The sequence below is a fragment of the Carassius gibelio genome, chromosome B16 (assembly GCF_023724105.1).
Source record: "Carassius gibelio isolate Cgi1373 ecotype wild population from Czech Republic chromosome B16, carGib1.2-hapl.c, whole genome shotgun sequence".
Lineage (NCBI taxonomy): Eukaryota > Metazoa > Chordata > Actinopteri > Cypriniformes > Cyprinidae > Carassius > Carassius gibelio.
This window is the reverse complement of record NC_068411.1, coordinates 26,677,916-26,693,607: the sequence shown is the minus strand read 5'-3', so window position 1 is coordinate 26,693,607 and position 15,692 is coordinate 26,677,916. Positions and strand designations below refer to the sequence as shown.

Here is a 15,692-nt window from a genome sequence, read left to right as displayed (position 1 = left end):
ATAGAGAGTGAAGGCACACCTGCCAAAAAACCAAAACCCATGTGTAAATACCGTGATAAATGGGACAGCGAATTTACTTTTTTTAAAGAATGCAAAGTCTGCAACAAATTGGTACAACAACTCACTAAAAGAGTAAAAGAAAAGTTATGTGAAATGAAAAGAAAAACTGTTAAAGAAAAGCAATATGAAATGAAAAGAATGTGTGGAATTAAAATAAAATGTAAATGTAAAGACATCAATGTTAAATTAACAGAAAATATGCAAATAAGCCTTTAAATAAATGCTCTTCATATATACCCTAATGTGTTTTAATTTGGGCTATAACACCTGTCTTAAAATGTAAGGGATACTGGAGCTTTGTTGGGGTGGTGGGACTGCTCGCAATGGGCGCTGGAAAATTTCCCTTATTTTCAAATCCAAAACTTGACAGGTATGATTTACTATGCGAGTGCCTTGGAGTATTGCTTTTTTCCATTTAATAAATAATAATGAAGAATACAAAAATTAGAGAGTACAGTATGTTTATATATATATATATATATATATATATATATATATATATATATATATATATATATATATATATATATATATATATATAAAATTTAAGCAGTAATAGGCTTTCACGATCCTTACATGTTCTCATGATATTCCCCCTTCCACCTTGGTGCCTTGTCTTCTGGTGACCTTGCTTGACTACAATCTTCTGGGTTTCCCAGTTCTGATTATTTAGACTTAGAAAACTGATTTTCTAATAATAGCTTGAGCAGTAAGCAGTGTTTGCACAGCAGATGTTCTGTACCGTTTCAGTGCAGCCTCTGTGTCTGCGAATCACATAATCTACCCCTTAATTGAAGCAGAATGTTGTTTACATAAACACTCGAGCAGCGACGGCCGGTGCTGATGGTTAAAATACAGCTTCGGCATGAATACGTTCTCCTAATCAGAGGAGAAGTCTTGCGGAGAGGCGGCTGTGGTTATTACTGTTTGAAAGAAAGCTGGTGCTTTGTTTACATCTGGTGTTACGAAGACTGGAAGCTGGCCAAACCCTCCTCTCCCTCTCACTGTCTTTCTGAGCTGTGAATAATAGATAAAGCCACGATGATGATTGGCACCACGTCTCATTCGTATGGAGGAATGAAAGAGCACTGCACCAGCTAGTTAATACACAACCCACATCACAGCTGGAGCGGGACCTCAGCGACGACTCGCCATTCGGCCCTCATTTTCAATTCAAAAGCTGACGTTTTTGCATTCACAGGAACAACAGAAGCATCTTAATGGTGAAATTAAAAGTGTGTCTGTCTACAGGTGCCTGTCTGACTGAAAAAAAATCACAAACTAGCTGCATGATTTTTTGTCTTCTAGTGTATTTTATACTTGCCTGATCTGAATCTTTGATCTGCATCATTCCACAGAAATGGTTATGTTATGTTTATTATTATTATTATGTGTATTTTTTAAGGAAGTCTATTATGCTCACCAAGTCAGGATATTAATATTCTGATTTGGTGTTCAGATGTTTTCAATTACTATTGGTACCGTGTTATTAATGTTTCTAACTTTTGTTAATGTTGTTGCTGCTTAGTTTTTATGGATTCCACAAAGATTTTGTTTTCTACACTGATAATAGTGAGAATTGTTTCCTGAAAGCCAGCTCAGCATATTAAACTGAATTTAATTACATTTTAAATTTAATTTATTTATTTATTTATTTATTTATTTATTTTTAAATAAATGCAGCTTTGGGGATCATAAGAGACTCCTTTCCTAATCGTAATTATTCCAAACTTTTGACTGGTTGTGTGTGTTGCATTGGTTGGTAAGGTAATAATAACACATTAATAATAAAGCATAGAAACAGGTTTTAGCTAAAATTCTATTGTTTATATAATATATTTTAGTTGGAATTTTTTTTGTATAAAATATTTATCAACTTTCCTCTCACTTTGTAACTGTAAAGTTAATCGCTCTGCATTCAGGGATCGCCTGCTCTTTGAGGTGACTGGTTTGGATCCTTCTGTGTTTTTGAGCTGGTTGAGTTGGACTCTTGTGGAAAGTCTGACCGCCTGGCTTCAGTTTTCTGGTTGACTTGCTGCACCGTGTTATCTAACTAACTAGTTCTTGTTTTTGTTGGACTTCCTTAACCATGTAATCTTGCCGGCTGGTGTTTTTTCTTTTCTTCTGGCTGATTGCAAATATTATGTAATGGTGAGCTGGTTTGAGAGAGAGAGAGCGAGAGAGAGAGAGAGGGTGGGGGGGAGACCGCACCTGGGGTCTGCCATCAGCATGCAGTCAGAGTGCTGCTGGAGGCTGCTTTGTGAGCTGTTTATTTAGACAGGTATCTAAATGACATACCCCCTACCCCCCCCCCTCCCCCCCCCCCCCCCCACACACAGAGACATCTCTGTTGGGAGAGAATAATTTAATGTTTGTCTATATATGCAAGATTTTTTTCAACTGATTATGAAGAAGTTTAGAATACATAATCATTTCTGACATGTGGGAGCAATATCTTGCTCATAATGCTGTTTTCGTTAACCTTTTGCCAAGCAGTGATCATATGTTTATGAAATGAACACATTGAGCTTTGGTGCTTCTGTAACATAAAGCTAAAAGTGACTAAAATTATTCTTCAGAATGATGAAATATTATTTTTATTATTATAATATATGAGTATATTATTATCTTATATACTTTATATATAATATAATTATAGTTTTATTATAATTTTTATTGTTTGATGTTCCGATTTGACCAGTAGGTGGTGCAGTGTTGAAGCTGCCAAACTAGAATTTAAACGCCCATCCAAACTTAAGGCATGCCTGCATTTTTACTGTTTATTTTTACAGTTACTAATAAAAGTGTTTTACAGTTACTAATAAGACCAAAAATGTAAATAAAAATCTGGTTCTTTAACACACAACAGAACATGCTGTCTATCTGATTTCTCATGCTGGCAGCATTTCAGGATTGACCCGAAGATGATTGGCAGGATTCCTGGGAACGTTGTTGTTTTGCTTTTTTTAGGCTTTTTGTCTCAATTGTAAGTCAAGATGATTGACGGTGAGATCAAACAATGAACTGATCCTGGCTCCAGTGATCTACCTTTCTTTTTCTTTAGGTTCACTACATGTTTTAAAGCAAATCACTTTAAAGATTAAACATTTGCCCTGAGCTAAAAAATTCAACTTTTCATCGCCTTGATCAGTTTTAATCTAAAACGAATTTCTTGAATAATGCAGCATTTTTACAATTGCAGATAAATTTGGGAATATTTTAGAGTGACCCAAAGGCAAATTTACTGTGCCATGTTGCATTTTTCTAGCTGCCAATAAGTTACTGTAAAATTTACAGCAACCTATTTACAGTGTTCTTAAGCTGCACAATGAAACCTCATGCATGTGCTATATCTGTCTCAATTACTTACACCATGTTGTCACATTTTTTAATCATATGGTTTTTTAAGTACTTTAGAGTACAATTTAAATATGAATATACTGTACACAATAATTTAGTCCCGTAGTATATTAGTACCAGTTTTACCATCCTATACCAGTTACCATACCATAAAAACCCTGCAGTATGACTTTGAGTTGCAAATGTCACGCATCTTATAAAATAATAGAAACCTTTTAAATGTTTTTTATTTATTATCCTAAGAGTCATGTGTCACAAAGCTCAGTCACATATTGCACTCATCAAGAATCTGAGTCAAAATGTCACCTGTTGGATTGAATGCATGACACCACAATTATTGACTTGCAAAGAAAAGTTCTTCTCATGTAGGATCTAGTCATACACAACAGTTTAGATGGAATCAATGAAGGCAGGCCTTTAGCAGTACAAAAAAAAAATGATATACAGTTGCACACACGGTCCATTCGTTTACAAACCCTGCTCTCTGTGGTCAGAAGACTCAGTTCTGCATGTCTCCTGTGCTGTTCCCTCTCAGACTGAAGAAGAAGTCCCAGTCGGTGGATATCGGGTCTCAAAGTTTTCCAGCACGGCTCATCCCGAGTCTGTCCTTAAACAGATCTTCACCACCTGTTGCCAAGACAACCACATCTGAGGTGCGAGAAAACAACACCACCAACTCCCAGCGCCGTGGTCCGCTGTGCAGCGATCTGAAACGAGGATACACAATAGGTAAATGAGCATCCAGGCTGTCTTCAGTATAGCAAGCTCTGTATGTTTGTTTCATGAGTTTCACCTGAGCTTCATCTGTGTGTGTGTGTGTGTGTGTGTGTGAGTTCATGAAGATGTTCACATTGTGTGAGTGTTTAGATAGTTCTGACTTCCTCTTTTCTGCCCCCTTTTGTTCTCTTCTTGCTCTCTGCTCACATTGTCCTCTTTGTCTCCTGATTCTCTCATGTCAACTCTCTTCTGTATCCTCACTTTTTTTCTCCTCCTTATCCGTCTCATCTTCTTCTCCCCTCCTGTTTCTCTGCTTTATCTCACCTCATGTCTCCATTCTATCTCCTCTCATTCTTCACTCTCTTCCTGCTCTCCTCTATACAGTTTCACCTCTCCTTCACATTTTGCTCTCATCTTTCTCCTCTCTCTCTCTCTCTCTCCATGCTCTCATCTCTGTCTTCACTGTTGTTGCCGTCTCCTCTCTTTCTAATTTCTCTCATATTTCTCCTCTTTTCTGCCTAGATCTCATCTCTTTTTTTTTTTTGCTCTCATTCTCTCAACTTTTCTCATCCGTCTCCTCTTTCTCCTTTCATTGGTTTCATCTTTCTCTCTTCTTCTCTTCTTGATGTCTCCATTCTCCTCTCATTCTTCTCTCTGTCCTTGCTCTCACAGCTGTCTCTTCTCTTTCTTCCATGTCTTCTCTCTTTCTCATCGGTCTCATCTTTTTCTCCTCTTTTTCATATCTACCTCCATAGTTTCGCTCCACATCTTCATGTCTCATGCTGTCATGTCTGTCTCTCCTCTTTACTCTCTCATTCTCCTCTGTCTCCTGTCTTTCTTACCAGTGTCCTCTCTTTTTCATCTAATCTATTTCTCCCCTCTCTTTTTTTTTTTTTTTTTCCTTGATCTCACCTGCTTTACATTTGTGTCTCCATTCTCCTCTTTTTTCTCTTTTATATGACCATATTGAAAAGCTTTTCTCAGTGCTTCTCCCAGTACACCGAGTGTATGCGGTGATCTGTGAAATAAGCCCGATGCTTGTGCAGGTTTTTGGGGTCTGAAGGGATTGTGAGGAGGGGTCAGAGGCTTCAGAGAGAGCAGGAGATGGCTTTCCTTTCATCTCTGGCTGTTTGACTGTGCTGCTGGTTTGACGGCACCATTTAAGAGCCGACTAAAAGAGATGTTTCCCCAAATTAAGAAGGTCCTTCGGTGCACTCACAGAACACGGGTTCTGCTTTGTGTTCACTTCATTTACTCACTCTTGGGTAGCTGTTTGTCGAATGTTAGACTATAAAACAGATAAATGGTTTTCTGGTCAGTACAGCACATGATATACCTACAAAACTACTTTAGTTGTGATAGAAATAGTAATAACATAATTTAATGGTAGGGATTTTAATAAATCTGAGTAGTATTAAACCTAACTAACTCATAGCTAAATTTCCACAGTGACCAGTGATTTAGTTATTTATTAATGTTTATAATTGTTTTAGTTATTTTCATTTATAAAAAACATTTAATTGTGTTTTATTACATTTAGTAAATATTAGTCATTTTAATATTTTATTCAATATTTTACTTTGATAAAACATTTAAGTTTGTTAAAATATTAATATTTTATTTAATTTAAAAGAAAAAAAAATGGACATAAAATATTGATTTGAGTTGAAATTTGGCTTTATTAAGTGAAGAGAACAAGACCGTGGAGCCATACAAGAGATATAAATCTACCATGGCTGTGTAGAAAACTGGTCGCCTGGAAAAGCAGTCAGTTATATAGTTTATCAGTTGTTATTGATGGCAGGCAGAATGTTGCGATTTCAGAGTATTTCTGAGTTCCGTGTAATAATGATTGATGTTTTATTAGCATTTCGCATTGGTTGCTCTTTAATGTTATTGGTGATTTTGCTGTTCTCATTGTTTGACTTTCTCCTGTCTTTTAGAGGCCGTGCCCTCAAGCAATCACTGCAAATCACAGCACAGTTTGACTTCTCATAGTGCCTCTAATTGGTGGAGAGGACGGCGGGAGAGAGAAGTGTTATCGATGGCCGCACGCTGAGCGTCTTTTCATCTGGTGTCAGAACTGCCATTAAACCGCACCACATATCCCGCTACATTTTAATAACCTGCCCTCATGTATACCGCCAAATTATACTGTCATTTCCAGCTCGATGTGAGCGATGGTTAGGGTGTTTTAATATTTCTAAATGAAAATGACCCTTGACAGGCCCTTCGGTCTCGGAGAAAGAGAGTGGTTTTATAGCAGGCAAGCGTACATGCGTACAATAAGTGCTTTTGGGGGGGCTGCAAATGGGTCAGGGAGAGCCCGGTATAAATTTGTCCATGTGGACATAAGCCTGCAATAATGAAATAAGTGCAGATCTCGGGATGATGTGGGAAATGCGTTTCAGGTAATCAGTGGAGAGGAGTCAGGTCCACAGCCGTCCCGTAGGGTCCTGTGTAGCCTTAATACCTACCTTACCTAATTCTGTTAACAAGATACTGGATAGTCCGTTATGCAAGTCTATATATTTATCCTGTAGTTTTTCAGAATGACGTTATCTACCCCTCTGCCTTTGGTGCTGGTCATGGTGCGAAAAAAGTTAAATGGAGATCAGGAGGAACTATACATCATTGTACTTTTGTGCATTGTAAGTAAAGCATCAACACATGCAAGCATGCAAAAACATACCCTTAACCAGAATCTAGATTTTAAATGTTTGTTCAAAGTGGTCACATACACTACTATTTAAAATTTGGAGTCTGCAAGATATATATATATATATATATATATATATATATATATATATATATATATATATATATATATATATATATATATATATATATATATATATATATATATATATATATATATATATATTTATACATATTTGATTCAATAAGGATGGATTAAATTGAATAAAAGTGACTGTAAATATATATATAATGTAATGAAATCCTTCAAATTTCAAATAAATCCTGTTTGAACTTTCTATTCATCAAAGAATCCTGGAAAAAATGCATCACGGTTTCCACAAAGGTATTAAGCAGCACTATTTTGAACTATTTTAAAAGAAATAGTTCTTGTGCAGATCAGCATATGACATTGAAGAGTGGAGTAATGATGCTGAAAATACAGCTTTGCCTCAGGAATAAAATGGATTTTAAAAATATATTTGGTGTTATTAGAATGTTGTTTTAAATTGTAATATTTCACAAAATTACTTTATCTTTAATTAGCCAATGTGAGGATAAGAGATTTCAAAAACAATATAAAAAATCTTTCTGACCCCACACTTTTGAATGCTAGAGTATATTATGCAGGGTTCGTAGTTAACACTTGCTAAGTGCTAAATAAATATTAATTAAATGGTGAATAACTAAATAAATGATACTTGCCAATATCCAGAAACTTCACAAATCACAACAAATCATACGTTTTTAAGTAAAAATAAAGCTTCAAATAAAAAATTCCAAAATAAAAAGTTTTTTTTTCATATGCCATTTAAAGGGTTTAAAGAAATGTCTTTATTGATTTTAGACACATGGCCTTCATAAACCTCTCATTTAAACTCCCTTCCCTTCAGTCAGTGTTTTATATCAGCCTTCAGCTGTTAAACTTAAGCGTCTTCTTCCACATGTGAGCTAACACGCTGTCACACTTAATAACTCTCTATTTCTGCTCTCATTAGGTGCCTGAGTATGATCTGCTGTCCGTGTGTTAGGGTGAACTGTCAGACCACACAAGAATGATCACACTATTAATGTTTGTGGAAAGGTAGAATGTTTGTCCCATTCCTCTGTCTACTCTCTTCTCGGACACACTGCCTTGTTATTCTGAAATGTATTCTGAAGGTGCTGACCTGAGGGGTCAGGAGAGATGCTGTACAGGATCAAGATCTGTTGTACAGAAAAACAACAGACAAGGGTGTCGTCCTGATGAAGAACGGTCAGGCTAGTAGAAACTCTGCGCTGGGCTTCTAATTACCAGAGAACAGACAGATATACTCATTGTCTGCTGCCCTTACAGACCTCTTCTAGCCGTCTGCTGGGTATATATGCTTTCACATATAACTTGAAAGAGCAGCAACACTGCAAGTGTGTTTTTAGTGAAAATAACTGAATTTCTTAAGAGAAAATGATAGCCAGTATTAAGAACTGAAAAGTGTATTTTATTTTATTTTTTAGCCTAACATACCTAATTTTGATATTATTGAAAAATAATATATTTATATATTTCTAAATATATAATACAATATAAATATAGAAACATACATGTATTCATATTTTATATGAATAAATAAATGCAATAATTTTAATATATAAAAATACATTTATATATTTTATATGTAATCCAAAAATGTATTGCCTCACACACCTGAATCATTCAAAGGTGCGGGGGATTAAAGTACAATAAAAACTAGAAAAACCACATAAACACCACACACTTGCATTATCACAAAACAATAATAATAATAATAATAATAATAATAATAATAATAATAAATATGATAATATAACAAATATTAGCAAAGTTTTGTCAGTCTACCTTCCTCAGGAAAATTTTAAAAGTTCTAGTAAATATTGATTTATTAATTTTTTTATATACTGTATGTAAATAGTTTTGCTATTCATAATATATCTTATATTTAAAATCTTTTATTTTTTATTTTTTATATAAGGCATATCTTTGTTGTTCTTTTATCTTATACTGGTTTGATTATAGCATGGGAAAAAAAACACCCATATATCATGTTTGTTTGCAAACAGCAGTGTCCTGCTATTACCCATGTTATTCCACACGGAATTAGATTGGTTTGGGAGTTAGACAGAATGATGGCAGTGCAGAGACAGTTACTGTAACCAGCCTGCGGCCTCCACCTGCACGCACCATCAGCACCCGACCTGCTGACTCCAATTCAATTAGCAACAGTTCAATAGATTGAGCAAGTGTCGAGCTCAAGCGTGGCTACTGCAGGCTTCTCTCAGGCTGCAAAAGGAGCCGCATATATTATCCAGGAGAAAACCACGGTGACATTTACTCCCCTGTGCTATAAAATGCAGAAGGCCACTATGGCAGGCCTATTTAGAGTTTATGACTGGTCTGTTTAGGCTAGAGGAGAACTTGTCTGTTTCTAGCACTCTAGTTCTGTATAGCGGTAATGTTTATTTGCTCAGACTGATGCTGTCTCACATTTACCTGATCTACAGCAGTGCCTATGCATCCTTCTGTTTACACAGCCACAGCAAATGAAGACACTACCTCCTAGCAGAAAAATATCCCTTCATCTGTAGCAGACAGGAGTGACACACACCCCCGGAGGCATCTGTGTGGGTAACACACATTATCGACAAGCCTATGACCGTTAAACAGCAGAATTATGTGAGCCATGTCGCATTCAGATCAGTCACGTCTGGTTCAGGTCAGTTTTAGCTGTGGTGTTTCTCCCTAGTTCAAGTTGACCTTTGTGTTTGTGTTGACCTAGTAATCATAGTTAAATGGCCTGGGCTTCCAGACCATGAAGAGAAAAGGTCAGGTGTGATAGTGGATGACCTGAGGCGACTCCTGCAGCTAATGTGAGGCTGTCTGTCATGTTTTATAGTTGTATTAAGGGTTATTTACTACTTAATGTAGACAGCTTCCAGGAGTCAGGGTGCATGGGTTTTTATCAGTCAGCTGTGAAACAAAAACAAGCTGATGTTGTTATGTTTTTGTGCCCTTTTCACTGTTGTGCCAATCAGATAGTGGGATAAAATGCTTGCTAAATCAAGGCTTTTAGCATCCTTTTTAAAAAGATTTTAAATCACCATCTGCTTTAATTTCACTAAACAAATAGTGCTGATGTTTTTTAGTCCAGCACATTACAATAAGCCTCATTTACGGTAAAATAAGGCATGTTTATACTGAAAAGAAGAGCAGTTATATAGCTATTCCAGCGCATTTATCACCAGCATAAGATGCATTATGAGTGGTTTGTGAAAAATACTTTTTACGCTAAATACTGCATGCTGATGTGCCAAAACTATTTAGTGAATTTGCCCCTTATAATTTAGTTTGAAGCTATTTTAGTGTAAAATTATATATCTGTGGGTAGAATTGTATATTCAGCTTAGTTTGATGATTTATGAATCATAAATAATAAAATATTCTTTTTTTTTTTTAAATGATATCTTTTTCTGCACAATGGTTTTTCATTAGTTACTATGTGATTTTTTGGAATAACAAATGATAATTTGTATAATATTCTTATTAAGCACATTTCCAAAGAACAAGGACATTTTACAATCAGTCAGATATAACTTTATGCTAAACTTTATTTTGCTGTAATTCAGATGGTTTGTGTCCCTAAATAACGTGTAAAACGAACTATGCAGCTGGTTGCTGCACCAACACATTATGATTTCCATCTGTCTATAATTGCTCTGAGATAAGACATTGAGGAGGACGTTATACTGTATTTTATAGGAAATTAGCATGCAGACATGACTAGTGCAAGATATGCCACATGAGACCAATGCAGGCAGTGTGAAAAACAGGCAAAATCTAATTAAAAAAACATAAGCTGTGTGTGTGTTTGTAGGTCAAATAGAATTATTGCGATATAAAAACAACAATGCAATGTCCTTTTTGGTAATGTATATAAATTGAAATATATCTGTTATATCTATGAGTAGTCAGTATTCATTAACTGCCTCTAAGAGGCGGCATGAGAAAGAAACACAGCGGCTCAGTTAAAGGTTAATTGTTTGCTTTAACCTTCCCTTTACAGCTGATTAGCTGTGGCAGTTATTTCAGACACAGTATACCACTCATTTGTAAGGGTTCTGACTTTTCCATGCATGTTATTTTCATGCCACAATGTTACCAGCATCTCCTCCACAGATTTATCCAACTGGAATCAAAAGATCTGTTCCTGGACATGACCAGTCTGTGGACAGTGAGATCCAAAATATCTGTGAAATGACAAAGCAGACTGAATTACGAAGTGGAGACAAAAAGCTGACATGTGGTCAGTTAATGTAGTCAATAGCTCACACAGACTGAGCAGAAATTACATGGCGATGTCCCTTCAGTGCCATGTGGAGGAGAATAGGAGCTACATCAGAGTTTGGGGGAAAAGAAAGGTTAGGTCCAGCATTGATGCAGCAGACTGAAACTGATTGTGAATCAACGTCCTTATAGCTCTGACAAGCTTTACATACATGTTGTTAGGATAACGGGAGATCTAAAGAGCATCTGTTGTTTCTGGAGATGTCTTGCTGTTTCAAAATTTGGACTCAGTGCAACTGTTTTTAAGGAAATTAATTCAGTGAGGATGATGAAAATGTATTATGGTTTACACAAAAAAAATATTAAGTAGTGCTACATAAAATATTAATTAACATTGATAATAATAATAAATCAGCATATTAGAATGATTTCTGAAGGATCACGTGACACTGGTGTACTGATTATGAAAATTCAGCTTTGCCATTTTGAATAAATTATGTTTTAAAATAAATTAAAGTATAAAACAGTTATTTTAAACTGTAATAATATATCACAATATTGCTGTTTTAATTGTATTTGTGAACAAATAAATGCAGCTTTAATGGTGAAGGTAAGAGGCTTCTTTCAAATACATTATAAAACAAATGGTAAAAATAGTTCCACTGAAAAATAGTTCACACTATAATGAATCATCTTAATGAACTGAATCACTAAAAAGAATCAAACTTTGCTTCATTTGAAAGATAGCGTATATATTTTCGGAAGCCAGTTCAGTTTTCTTGACTGTAAAACACATGCAGCACAGTGGAACCAAAATACAGATGAATCTTTCCGGCAAATATTGCCATAACGTTTTTGGAAAAGTTGCTTGTTTTTGAAAGCACTTGTTCTGTTATATTGCTATTGAAAAATGTAGTTAATAGCATCGTGATACTTTTGTTAAGTTCCTCCACTGCTCTCACTTCTCTCTACATCTAAGTAGATTGGCAGTCACCGCACTTCTCCAGACGAAGGCCTAGAGATTCATGGATTAGACCGTGGGGTGGAATAAAAACAGTTTGCTTTCCTGGAGGTGGTTCTGCATCCAGGGCTGAATTTACTGCTGCATTCCCCTCGGAAGGATTGGTGCCGCTGGATTTATAACCTGTGCTGTATAGTTACGCCTCTGTCTCTCTCTCTCTCAGCAGGGCCTCCCCCTCTTGATTTAAGCAATTTATCTCTCAGAGTCAGAGTTCTGCCTCTGTCCCTCCTCTGAGCTCGGCTCATGTGCAGTGTGCTGGCCGGGGATGAATTTTATTGATTATTATTGATTAAGGGGATTTTAAAGGGAGTGTAAGCAGTTTGTTCTGCCATCTTATCGACTGAACACCTCGCTGTGAAATATAAGATCTGCTAGTCCTCATAAAAGTTGATATTTGTTTGGGTTTCTGCATGCATTTGCTGTACATGGTCACATCAGACAAATTTCTGTATCTGTGTATGCTGTATATGAGCTTATTTACAGACCATTCTTGAATGACTAAATTATTGTTTTTTAACCTTCTTATCACTTTTCCAAAAAGCTTAAATCAAATTTTAACAAACTTAACAAGACCCTGCAGCTTTCTTCTTAGTGCTTAATAATCCTTTTTAATTCAGGGTTAAATACATTTGTGGATTGAGTCCATTTATGATCTTAGTCAAGTTTCACTGACTATTAAAATCAAATAATCACTCAATGTTTTTTATGGTTAAGGCTGATTAGACAAACAAAACAAAAAAAAAGGATATGTTTTTAATAGTCAAGTCAAGTCATCTTTATTTATATAGTGCTTTTAACAATACAGATTGTGTCAAAGCAGCTTTACTGTATTAAATGGGAAAATAGTGTCAATAATGCAAAATGACAATAGTAAACACTCAATTTTCAATTAAAGGCAGTTCATCATTGAATAGTTCAGCTTAGTTCAGTTTAAATAGCATCTGTGCAATCAAGTCGACGAAAATAAGTGTCCCCAACTAAGCAAGCCAGAGGCGACAGCGGCACAATAAAAGACCACTCTAAAATGTGCAGTTTTACTGTATTGGGTGGTCCGGGGGGGTCTGAAACCAGTCAGTATCTGGTATGAACACCATTTGCCTCATGCTAATTATATCAGGGATAAGCTTTCATCATCTTACCTATTAGAAGATAATGCCCCTCTTTCATGATTTTCTGTTTGTTATAAGAACTAACTAAAAACTAAGAAAATGCTTCCATCTTTTTCCATTAATAATATATTGGATGATGCATCATCTGAACATGCCGAATCTCTAAATATGTAACCGTTTAGCAGTAAATGCTAAATCAAATGCTTATATATCCAAAGAGCACATCATTTTCCATTATAAGAGCCGTTTAAAGCAGTGGAAGAACTACTATACCAAATCAGCTGAAGGGTCGCTCATCATACGGTGTCTTTCTGCGCCTGCTTTGCCTGTGCAATCTGTGAGACCTCCTCATCATCTTCAGATGTCTCTCTTCTGGCAGTGCCAATCACACTGGGACATCTTACTTTGTGACTGTGGCCTCATTGTCTTGATTACCCTCAGCCACCCCGAGCCTCTCACCTCCAACATCCACCTCCATCCTCTCTATCACAGCCACTTGTCCGTTTCTTTTCTCTTAATCAGCATAGGAATGAAAGGAGACAGGCGTTAGGCCATTATAATTCATGCACCAGCGCTTAACATAATGATGAAAAATATGAGCATGTCCTTCTGAAAGGGAAAGCAATTAATTCCCCCTGCAGAGTTCAGGAGAAGATATTGACACAGCGGTTAGCATAAGATTGAACGTGTTTTGTTTACATCAGCCTGATCTCTGTTGCCCTCTCAACTCATGCTGGGTTATTTGTTGACCACCCGACAGAGCGAAGCTCAGGTTTTATTGTTTTAATAAATTGGATGCTAGTGCTAATGGTCTGATGGTCAGATAAAGATACTAGTGCATTTCTTACTTCTTTTCTGCTCCACTGTTTCAGATCATAACTTCAATGATGATTTCAGATATGTTTTCAAATATATATATAAATATATTGCAAATACAGAATTGTTTTATTTTTTTAATTCAGGATTTTTTTTTTCTTTCATTAATGACACTTCCTCCCATGAAAAAGTAGTCTGGTCTGAATCATGAAATCTGTACAGATGCTTTAGTCCCAACCCTTCCTTAGATTTATTGTTTTGTAACATTATAAATAATATTAGTTTTCATTTACACTTAAATATTACTTACTTTACATTTTCAGTAGTGTCCAAAATATATTTCAAAATATATTTCAAAATATAGAAATATAGCAAAAAAGGCCAAGACTTTGTTGCATTTTAACACATAAAAATGTTTCTGATGAATTTGTTTTAGGTACTCTTTTTGTTAGTTTTTTTGTTTTGTTATGTTAAAATTAAAGTTACATTACACGATATGAAAAAAAATTGCCAATAATTGTGGAAATATAGATTTTACAATACATTTACATGAAAATAAATTCAAGTAATTTTTTGTATTTGTTATTTGTAAATATATTTCGAAATATAAAAAATTATATATTCAAAATATATAGAAATTTGAAGATTTCAAAATACAATTTCATTAATCTATATTTCCTATTTTTTATATTTATGTATTTTTTAATATTGTGTAAAATCTGTTTTAAAAAATGTATATATTTTTTCAAAAAAAAAAAAAAAAAAAAATATATATATATATATATATATATATATATATATATATATATAATATGTTTAATATATAATAATAGACGTTTAAGATCAGGTTTAAAGTATATTTTGGACTGGTTTTATTTTTGAGGGGGGGGGTGTAGCACAGCCATTGAAATGAATTTTAATGCAAATGGTAGGCTTTCTTCTGGTATTATAAATATCCTTTGATCCTTTGACAAAGACTAATTGAGACTTTGCAGGGTTTACTAATCTTTAAACCCTCTGCCTGTGGAGGCTGTAGTCCTCTGGTAAAGCAGACCCCATGCAGTCAGTGCAGTTGTATGTTATTACCGTAGTAAGAGACTCAGCTCTGCAGTATATCTTAAGAACGAGCGGATACCATTTTACAAGACCATTTTCAAATCAAGATTTCATGCATATTACCAGGCTAACTGCGTATTCTGTTTCCAGGTTGATGAGCCAAAAACCCATCAACATTTCAGAATCACAATGCTTTTCCCAGCGGGTCGGCTGTTTGTTCAGGTGAATTCTAAACCCTCCTGTGATTCTGAAGTGAAACCATTTGTGCTCTGTAACCAGGACAGATATGACATAACTACAACAACAGAAGTAAAAAAAAAACTGTGCTGGATGGGGGAAAAAATCCTAATGCCAAAATGAACACAGTTTGACGATAAAAGGCTTATCATTTCCGCTACTGAATATTAAAGTCAAACCATATTTAATTATTATTTTTGTTTAATGCATTAGGATTTTATGTCAAATATTTGGGTAACACTTCATTTTAAGGTGACCTTGTTACACATGCTATACACTATTATAATAACAATAAATTGTGCATAATTACATGCAAGTAACT

At 35.2% G+C, this 15,692-nt stretch overlaps 1 protein-coding gene across 3 annotated transcripts in view; it reads left to right on the top strand.

Annotated features, from left to right (window-relative positions):
* LOC127974705 (oxidation resistance protein 1) overlaps positions 1-15,692 on the top strand; it is a 129,719-nt gene that overhangs the window by 53,949 nt on the left and 60,078 nt on the right. For 2 of the 3 annotated variants that reach the window (XM_052578165.1, XM_052578163.1), the window contains exon 1: positions 3,930-4,149. In XM_052578165.1, coding sequence (XP_052434125.1) covers positions 3,930-4,149 — 220 coding nt within the window. Of the gene's footprint in view, positions 1-3,929; positions 4,150-15,692 lie in introns of those variants that run through there. The other variant, XM_052578164.1, reaches the window with a different exon arrangement.